Source organism: Mixophyes fleayi, chromosome 9 (assembly GCF_038048845.1).
Source record: "Mixophyes fleayi isolate aMixFle1 chromosome 9, aMixFle1.hap1, whole genome shotgun sequence".
Classification (NCBI taxonomy): Eukaryota; Metazoa; Chordata; class Amphibia; order Anura; family Limnodynastidae; genus Mixophyes; species Mixophyes fleayi.
Genome location: NC_134410.1, coordinates 80,793,780 through 80,804,226, shown reverse-complemented (window position 1 = coordinate 80,804,226; position 10,447 = coordinate 80,793,780). Strand labels below are relative to the sequence as shown.

At 40.1% G+C, this 10,447-nt stretch overlaps 1 protein-coding gene and 1 long non-coding RNA gene across 2 annotated transcripts; one reads left to right on the top strand and one right to left on the bottom strand.

Moving 5' to 3' along the window:
• On the bottom strand, nt 1–5,657 carry LOC142100775 (uncharacterized). Its single transcript, XR_012678904.1, has 2 exons — nt 5,410–5,657; nt 1–2,877 (listed from the first exon to the last, which is right to left on the bottom strand). It is a non-coding gene; the product is annotated as an uncharacterized LOC142100775 (long non-coding RNA).
• A 10-nt stretch (nt 5,658–5,667) lies between these two features.
• Nucleotides 5,668–10,221, top strand: LOC142100774 (stathmin-1-A-like). Its single transcript, XM_075184579.1, is given in 6 exon segments — nt 5,668–5,749; nt 6,650–6,698; nt 8,374–8,430; nt 8,433–8,545; nt 9,483–9,671; nt 9,780–10,221. Coding segments are annotated over 5 exon segments (432 nt in total). The 5' UTR covers nt 5,668–5,749; nt 6,650–6,685; the 3' UTR covers nt 9,840–10,221.
• The last annotated feature ends 226 nt before the right edge of the window (nt 10,222–10,447 follow it).

The following is a 10,447-nucleotide window of genomic DNA, read 5'->3' as shown; positions in this document are numbered from 1 at the left end:
GGAGGGCACAGGGTGTGTGGATATGGAGGAGGGCGCATAGTGTGTGGATATGAAGGAGGGCACAGAGTGTGTGGATATGAAGGAGGGCACAGTGTGTGGATATGAAGGAAGGCACAGAGTTTGAGGACATGGAGGAGGGCACAGAGTGTGTAGATGCAGGGGCACAGAGTGTGTGGATTCAGGGGGGCACAGTGTGTGTGGATGCATAGGGGCACAGAGTATGTGGGTGCAGGGACACATAGTGTGTGGAAGCAGGAGCACAGAGTGTGTGGATATGGAGGAGGGCACAGAGTGTGTGGATATGGAGGAGGGCACAGAGTGTGTGGATATGGAGGAGGGCACAGAGTGTGTGGATATGAAGGAGGGCTCAGAGTGTGTGGATATAAAGGAGGGCACAGAGTGTGGATATGAAGGAGGGCACAGAGTGTGTGGATGCATGGCCACAGAGTGTGTGGAGATGAAGGAGGGCACAGTGTGTGGAGATGATGGATGGCACAGAGTGTGTGGAGATGAAGGAGGGCACAGAGTGTGTGGAGATGAATGGGTACACAGTGTGTGGATGAAGGGGGCACAGTGTGTGGGTGAAGGGGGGCAGAGTGTGAGTTAGCTGTAAATTATTCTTTGACAGAAATATAATTGAAAAAAAAAATATAAAAATATTCTTTTCCCTAGGATTTATGTGTATTATTTTTGCATACAACTAAATTATTTCTGTCCTGACCTAAATACTTATTACGTTTTTTTGACCCAACTACTTATAAAACGTGACTGCTCGGTAATTATTTTGGAGAGGTGCCTTGAAAAAATTATGAAGACTCTAAGGGCTAGATTTACTAAGCTGTGGGTTTGAAAAAGTGGGGATGTTGCCTATAGCAACCAATCAGATTCTAGCTGTCATTTTGTAGAAGGTACTAAATAAATGAAAGCTAGAGTCTGATTGGTTGCTATAGGCAACATCCCCACTTTTTCAAACCCGCAGCTTAGTAAATCTAGCTCTAAGGGTGTCGCGAGCTGCAAAAGTCTGGGAACCACTGGACTAGACTCAATCAAAAATAGGAATAGAGAAGCCAGAGCTGCCCAGGTGGTCCGCATTTAAAGAGTACTCAAGTGAAGGAGCCATAGACTGAGGCTTACTGAGTACCAAGCAACAAGGCCTGGTGGAAATATACCAGGAGTCCCACACCCTGTGGAAGTTAGTAACTTAATCACACTTTATTTTAACTACAACATTCCAGAGGCCTCTAGGATTTGGCCTACTTGACATATTCTAAAAATAGAAATTATTCACTTGAAAATTAACTGCTAATTTACACCTCTGAATATTTCTCCACAGCTTAGTGAGGAGCCTAGGCTGTCTCCACCTTGGATCAATCCACTGGCGTTGAAGCTGCTTTAAGACTTGTCAGGTAGCCGGTTGATGGTAAATTTGCAGTTTAGTGGCTTTATAGGCTCGTCTTTGACTACATTCTTTGACAGGTACCTCAATGCCGAAGTACTGATCCATGCATTCAGTCTGAAGCAGGAGCTCCCGTTTTCTAAATCTAACTGCTCTTGTGGTTGCAACTGAAACTTTTCAACAATCGCTACACTGACTGACTGCATAGTGTCACAAGGGCTATCATTATCAACACCAGGGCTGTACGATAGGGGCTACAACTCTGGCTCACACTGACAGACCACAGTGGATCGCAAAAATCCCTTGAATAAAATGGCCGTTAAGCAGACATTCATATTGTAATATATACCAAGAAGTGTTGCACATGCCCAAGAATATACCAGTTACTCCCTAGTACAAAAAATAGCATCAAACAATGGCGTGCAAACATGCACAAACATGACCAAACATGTCTAATCATAATATATATAAAGCACCATAGGCAACTCACAAAATAAAATGGTTGCCATTTTCCATATAGAATTAAAAAAAAGGCCACAAAGAGGCACCAGGCCAACTTCAGCTATGCTCATTTTTCCAGATGCGTAGCCACCAGCAAGAGAGGGAGGAAGAGCCACCAAAGACGCCAGACTCCTGTCTGTCTGCAGGCAGAAGATGGGCAAGGTTGCTATTCACTTGCATCGATAATAGCCTGCAGGAGATGAAGGAGCAGCAGACAAACAATTATGAAATATGAAAAGTGCAAAAAGAGAGGTTGGCACAGAGTTGGAGGGCCACCTCAATCGGGTCATTCACTGCAGCACCAAGACCTGGCCCTACATATGGCTAGGGTAAGCTTGAGCGAGAGGGAGCAGAGGCCTCAAGACCTGCCTCTGCTCCTACAGTCCCCAGTGTTTGGATCACATGGAGCCAGACACAGAGGGCTGAATTTACCATCGTTCCTGGGGGGAAATACTTTTTTCCACAATAAAAATATTTAGCACATTCCGCTAGTCATATTTAAAGTTAATCTTACATAGAGAATTGAGTAAAACAGAGTATATATATGTTGCTCTTAGAAAAGATGGGCAATACATTTGGCTGAGTAGAAAAATATATGCTGCATAGTGAAATCTGGGTTGAATCAAAACATTTATTTTTGGAAATGAACATGTTTAAAAATGCTTTAGAAACACATCTCAACAACTTTTTCATGTAGCATGTATTGTATGTCCATGTATGCATAATTGTTTAAAATTATAATCACAAATGATCATGTTTTTGGTTATCAATTATTAAATGTTTAGTTGATTGATATGCTTAGTCCTAAAGAGAAAATTGGACAATATGCATTATTTGTGTTGCAGAATAGATATTTTTAACTTGCACTTACAACTCAATTATTGTTTACTAATTTAATCTTGAAAGCTAAGATGTTCTTTCAAAGGTGAAGGTTCAACTTCAATATCATCTTCCTCCTGCCCAGCAAGCTTGATCTCCTCCTGAAAAGGTACCCACTCATAATTGAGATTTATAAAAAATGATACACAGAACAATAATATGGCACACAACATGCGACACATACATGAAGGCTCCTCCAGATGGGTCAATGCATTGAAAACAGGCTTTGAGAAGCCCAAATGTTCATTCAATAAACAATTTGGTGGAGGCATGTGCGCAATTGTATGAAACTTGTTGGTCTATAGTAGATGTAATATAGGAGTGAGGACACAAGGTTGAAAAGGGTAGGTGCTGTATCCTAATAGTAGTAAAAACACACTTTAGAATAACAAGCCTATGTGTGTGGATGACTGTTATTAGAGATGCTTTGCAGTCTCAGAAATGTGCAGATATGGAAATACACAAAGTTATCTACAATATATTTGGAAAAGAACATGATAAAGGGTTAGTTGCATTGTAAGCATGAGCTTTAAATACATAGAGCATTGTGGAAACTATAGAGCTGTATAGCCATTAATATAGTAATTTCATGTTCAATGTTATAAAAATAAACATAAAACAGTGAAATGGTGAGGCTCACCTTATCCAAATATTGGTAGTAAGCCACATCAAATAATATAAAAACTCCTCCAATGTCTTCAATTCCAGCAGACAATGTTTTTTATTCCTAAAACATGTTTTCTTTTTAAATGTTTTAATTAATTTGTTTTTAATTTTGTCTCTTGGAACTGAAGACATTGTAGGAGTTATCTTATTTGATGTGGCTTACTTCCAAGATATGGCATTAACGGAGCATATCACCATTTAACTATTGCAATTGATATTTAGGGGCCTATTTATTAAACATAAATCTGTTAAATCCCCGAAAACGTAACCGCAAAATTGTGATTTATGAGAAAAGTGTATGGGGACTGTTCAGTAGCGCTATTTATCAATGTACGAAAATAAACATTTTTCTCTTTCTTCCCATGTTAATGTACGCCAACTTCATACATTTTCGTAATTGTAAAATTTCACTGCTGTCAGCTCTGCTCCGAAGAGTAAGCTGGACAGCGCATGTGTGGAGGGATCATGTGATCTCTCCCTGTCACGAGTCACACTACAATGACTCTCTGAGCACATGCCCAATACTTTCGGTCGGTGCATGCCAACTAGGATTTTCAGGAAGATGCCATCAAGACAGTTTTCTTCGCACTAAAGGGACTGAGAAAAGGTGATAAACAGAGGGACAGCAGTTTATCGTGACTTCTGTCCCTGTTGAAGTTTTTGATAACTATGAAAAACAATTAAATCCTTATCTGTACGATGAGGATATATTTTTTTTTTTCTTTTACATTGGGGATAAGTCACCAGGAGACTGAGGATATGTTTCCAGCTTCTGGTGTTAAATGTCAGTTCATTTTCATCTGTTCCAGATGTTGTTTTCCATTTATGTCATATTGCAGTTTTTACAGTGTGATTGTAGAACTGATCAGTAAAAAAGTGTCAAATAAACTTTCAGTATTCTTTATTTAGATATGTGCCTGGGCATGAAAATATTCACCCAGTATTGTGACAATGGAGTTAGACGCTGATGTCAGAAGAGGCCATAAATGCTAGCATTTTAATTCCTTTCCTTCTATATCTGTGATAGCGAACCTATGACACGCGTGTCACTCGTGACACACCGAGGCAGTTTGACTGACACGCAAGGCCGGACTGGCCATCTGGCACTTGCCAGAAGGGCCGATGGCTAGATTGGCAGGTCCGACTCCCACCTGTCCCTGGCGCTTCCCCTCCCTTTTCTTCCGATGTGACGTCATGTCATCATGCGCATCCGCGTAGGAGGCTGCGCGGTCTTTCTTCTGGAGGTGCAGAGTGAATGCAGGCAGCCTTAGCAAATACCAGGTAAGGAAATACCTGCAGGGGGCGGGGGGGGGTCAATGAGTAAAAAATACCGGGCAACGGCTGTAGAAGGGAAGAAAGAAAAGAAAATACCTGTGGGGGTATAAGTAAAAATGACTGCGGGCGGGGCAACGACTATAGGAGGGGGCTAAGTAAAAATGACTGGTGGGGGGTCCATGGCTGTAGGAGAGGGGGGGGGGGGGAAATATCTGCAGGGGGAGCAACTAATAAATAATAAAATAAAAAATAAATAATAATAGCAACTAATAAATATAACAAATATATTAAAAATATAACTCTTTCTTTATTAGGGCTGTAAATATCACCAAATGATGGATATTTCTTGAAATGACACATGACCCAAGGAAGGCTACACTTTTTTCCGATTTTAACACACCAAGCTCAAAAAGGTTAGCCATCATTGTTCTATATTACGGTATTATCTACGTAGGACTTGTGGCACTTGCTTGATAGGAACCCAGAATCTGCATAGTTCTCAGAAAGCTAGATACAAAACGCTGTATTTCACAGGCTTTGTATCCCTGTGTGGTATCAGCTAAAAGCATTTCTATCACCACGAATTCGTTCAACCAATAAAAGGCGGGTACTAGACAACACCGACAAGCATACATGAAGCATCTGTCATGCTATAACCATGTGTATTTCATGTGTCCACTCTAAATGACTACCTTTTGGAGAGTTAATCTGGTACAAAATAAGAATGGAGATTGCTAGGATAGTCTCATTGTGCTGTACTACACTGATATCAGCGCACTACTACATCCCTTTGCGCAAGCACTAGACCATCGTATCACTGAGATGAGAACACATATTGGTGGAAACGGACCCATCTTCCCGTGCCTCGCTGAAAATCCAGCGCGCCGGTTTGGAGGAGGCGGAGTAACAGCTGGTGTCTTGTGCAGCCATAAAAGGCCAATGAGGGGCACACTACTGATCACGTGGACGAGGTGGGCGCTTTTGTTAGTTGCTGCTGCAAGCGCGCGCGGTATTCATCGGCAGTGGAGACAGGTGAGAACGCGGAGCTCAGCGCTATAGACCACGAACGTACACCTATTTATTTCTGTTGTGCATTTATATACACAGCGATGAACGGGGCGCATGGGTGGGGTAGTGGTGGTTATAGAGCTAGGGTGTAACATGTGTGAGTTTATGCCCCTGGATAACTTATTTAGAGCTACGCCCGGTGCACGCTGCTATGCTTGTGGAGCCCACTAATTTGTGCTCGCTGATGGTGGCTTACCTATGTTGATGTAGATACGTATAGAGCTATACATATAACGATATAGTTGAGTTCTCGGTAATATTACGGATGTATATACTAGCCCCGTGGTGTATCTCAGGATAGAGCAGTCTAGTACGCCCTGCTGTACTAATATACAGGCTCTATAGACCTAGTAGTCTGATGTCTGACATGTAGCTGGTATAATAGGCGCGCTCCCTGCTTTGTTCAGGTGTAATGTCTGGCGCCGCCTCGCTCTGTATTGGCTGTCATTGGCCTGGCCCCGCCCCTAATGTGCGCTGAGCGCTTGGTGCTTCTCTACTAATCGTTTACCGTTGTTACGCTCCTCTGTCTCCCTGTCTGCACGGCGCTAGAAGTCTGTTGCGGCACCGGGTTTCCTCCAGCAGAGGCGTTGGCTGAGCTCCGGTATGGTCCCCCCCCCCCGTGTGCTCTGCTGCGCGCTCCTTTGTGTTGTTGTATCCTCGTGGTGGATGACAGGTGCCCGCGCCCTGAATGTTAGTGTGTGCAATGGGCGAGGGATCGCCGTGATTCCAACAGGAGGCATACGACTCCACATCTTATGCGAGCTTTGTTCTTCAGTGCGCAAGGCACGGCTAGTGTTGGCGATATACGTTATTGGCTATGTATCTTGAAGTAACACTCCTTTTTTTTTTTTTTTCTTTCTACAGCTTCTGGGTAACTGGTCAACACTAGCACTTTCAGTCATGTCTGACACTGGTAGGATATTTTGGTTTGTACTTGTGAAATGTAGATTGTATTATATGAATGTAAATACGTATTGCAATGTATTTAGTATATTTAAATCCTATGATGTCTATTACATGCAGAATTATGAATTGTAGCTTGGGTAATAGAATAACATTGCAAGTCTAAAACAATATGTAATAAAGCAGAATGATTTTTAAAACTATAAAGGAAACAGTGTGCCTCTTTAATATGCATCTCTAGCTCTATTCATATCCCCAGTGTAACTTCTGTTTGGTACCAAAAGACTTCCCAGTAAAATGTCTTTCATATCTGACAATATGGCATGGTTATGCTTTAGAAAATATAACTATTTGTTTTATTAAAATCTAAGTTCATGACTAATGAAGTAAAACATAGCATACACCTATTGGATTGTAGTGCTCCTTTATTACACTATCTTCCATTATATATTTTAAAAGGATATTATTGGGTGTTATAAACACATTTATGCATAAGTTGCTGACATGCAATATTTTGTCTGTTTTATGGGAGGAATATTAGTATTTGTGCAGTCATTCCTCTCGCCTACCCTCTTCTATATTTACAGTTGGGTGCACTCTTCTGAATCTTGTTACATGTGACTAGGGGACCTATTTACTAATAGGTTCCTGTAATAAGGGATGATCTTTCACAGCTATTGACTAAAATCATGCTGGGACAGTTTATCAGATGGGCTGTCCTGGTGATAACTTAATTTCTCTAACAATATCTGGGTCAGAGTATATACTAGGCATGCGCAACCGCTGAACCACTTTTCACTAATTAATTGAGGGGTAAGAATGAAGACTGACGAGAGATCCAAATATCCATCTTCTCTGATCGAACATCTTCAGATGTGGGCCATTGGGGCCAAGCTTCGAAAAACTAGTCTTTTTGGAGCCCACCCCTAATTCCACATTGAAAATTTTGGCCACTGCAGTTTAATGCGACACTTGGCCTAATGCAGGCGATATCTATGCCATCTCCTGTGTTAAGATTTTGTTAGATACAGGTGTTACTGTAAAATGCCAACCATGCAGACAAAGCAGTTTTCGCATGGTTTATGTATTAATAATAATAAATAGGTCCTTCTGAAGTTGAGGGCAAACAGGGTTTTCTGTATTTATAAAAGTCAATATATGGTACTGCTTTGGCAGAGGTATTGATGATGATCTACTATAAAAAAAAAAGAAGCTACTAAATTTTAGGCTCTCCTTTTTCTTAAGGATGCTGATGGTCACATGAATGCAGGCTCAACATTTGTGCTCTTCAAGTTTTAATCACTTGTTGGAGCACTTTGAGAGGTGTTTGAGTTCCAAATCGCCTAATTGAAAACAAGCTTGTGCATCAACAAAATGATTGCAGTGATAATGTAGCATTGTAAATAAAAAATATTGTGTTTTTTTTTTTTGTTTTTTTTTTGCTAACTTCACACCTTTTGCATTAAAAATTACGAGGGCATTCTTTTATTGCAGAATACTATGTTTGGCTATTTTCTATACTGTTGGCACCATTGGGTTGGTATCAACTGACTGGTCCTCCAATTCTATGCACAAACTGCAAAATAAGTGTATCTAGTAAGGGAAAGTCATTTGGCTTAACTTTTATGTATGCAGTTTGCTGTTAATTCTTTAGTGTTTAACAACTTTATTTTTTATAATTTAAGACATTAAAGTAAAAGAGCTGGAAAAACGTGCCTCTGGCCAGGCATTTGAGCTTATACTGAGCCCCCGTCTACTGATGCCACTCCAGACCTCTCAATTGCTTCACCCAAGAAAAAGGAATGTTCCCTGGAAGAAATTCAGAAGAAGTTGGAAGCTGCAGAAGAGAGGCGCAAGGTGAGAGCTTGTACTGCTGTTCTACTGAGAAACATGACAAAGCAGTGTTATATTTGGCAAACTTTATATCTCAAAATAGGTTCAAATCAAGAGGCTTATTGAATAATTGTGTTCTTGCCCCATTAAGTATGTTATCTCAACTATGACAGATGACATTATGGGACGATATGCAAGTAATGTCAGAACAGTGCATCTGATAGGAGGTTGTACCAGAGATGACTTTTTTTTTTTTTTTTTTTTTATTAAAGACTATATGGTTTAGGGCTTCATAAATGGGTCACCAAGAGTGAAACAATAAATTTGGTCCAGAAACTAAGTTCAGCAAAGAACTCTATGTACACTCAAATTTAAAGTAAGAATAACTTGTGGGTGGTAACATGTCCATTGCTACTTTTCCTCACACTGGGACCTTTAAACATTGGTTTTATTAGTAGTAATCAGCTAGTGGAAATCACTTTGCTTGAGGCATTTTTTTTTCTGTAGGCTTAATTGTCACCAACACATACAATATGACATAAATCAATAAATTGCAGCTTTCAAGGATTGACCATAAGAACAGTTCTACAAACTATAACTTAACTTCAAATGTGTAAATAACTGCCTCTTAAATATTAAACTGCCTTTATGCATTGCTGCACTTTATAACATCAGTAACAAATGTTGAAATAGGGTGAATAAACAATACAAGTAGCAAGCAAAACAATAACCCATTACAGCTACTGGGTTCAAGTACCTGACTGCTAATAAAAAGGGGTTTGCATGAATGGGAGTAGTTGGGGCCACTTCTATTACTGTCTGGTTTGTGCTTGGCAATCTTGTATACTATGCCAATTTCAAAAGAATGAGAATATTAAAGAATGTAAGCCTTTCTGGAGCTAGTGTTTGATGTAGGATCCATTTGAATGTTTACTTAAAGAAATATGTTCATCTTTCCCAGTTACATGAAGCTGAAATCTTGAAGCAGCTTGCTGAGAAGAGAGAGCATGAGAAAGAGGTTCTGCAGAAAGCTAAAGAGGAAAACAATTTCAGCAAAATGGCTGAGGAAAAATTAACTTCAAAAATGGAAGCAATTAAAGAGAATAGAGAGGCCCAGATGGCTGCAAAACTGGAGCGATTGCGAGAGTTGGTAAGTGTTTTTGTTTTTTTTAAGGAAGGCCTGTATATTGTAACTTGTGTTGATATAATTATGGATGTGTTAATAACCAATGTTAATATTTTTTTTATTTTTTTCAAGGAGAAGAAAGGTGAAGAGATAAGAAAGGGAAAAGAATCCAAAGATGAAGCTGAAAACTAAGTCCTGTCTGAGAAGACTGCACCAGCATTGCAAAGCTACCCCTGTCAGTGTTCCCCTCCTGTATAGTCTAGCAGCTGTAATCATATGGACAGGCATACTGTGCTCTGTTTGCTTAGATCATAAATAAGCCTTTCAGTTATCCAGTCTCTTTACTGTGCTGGTTACTGTTGTATCGTACTGGAAATTTTGGTGTGGGGTTTTCTAGTATTGTTATACCAGTGTTCAGACTTATATAATGCACTTAAATATCTGACTTGTAATAGTTTGTCTTAATAAAACAATTTGTTTGACATTTTCCAGACCTGACTACACTTAAAGTTTAAAGTGTTTTTGGTTTTTGCAAACCTCATTGGTAAATTCAACATTAAACTGTTAAGTTTGACTGCAATGCCTCCTGTCTCAATCATGCATTACAAAGCTTTGGGATGGTACAGCCTACCTATGAATCTCCTGGTGATCTGTAGTACTGTGTAACTTTAATCTGAGAGCCTCCAAATCATCTAGCATCCCCATACTAGAGCTATTGCATAAAAAGTCAAGTATCTGCTGGATATCACAGTACAGTGCTATTTATCTTACCATCTTGAAACATCATTAATTATATTTGA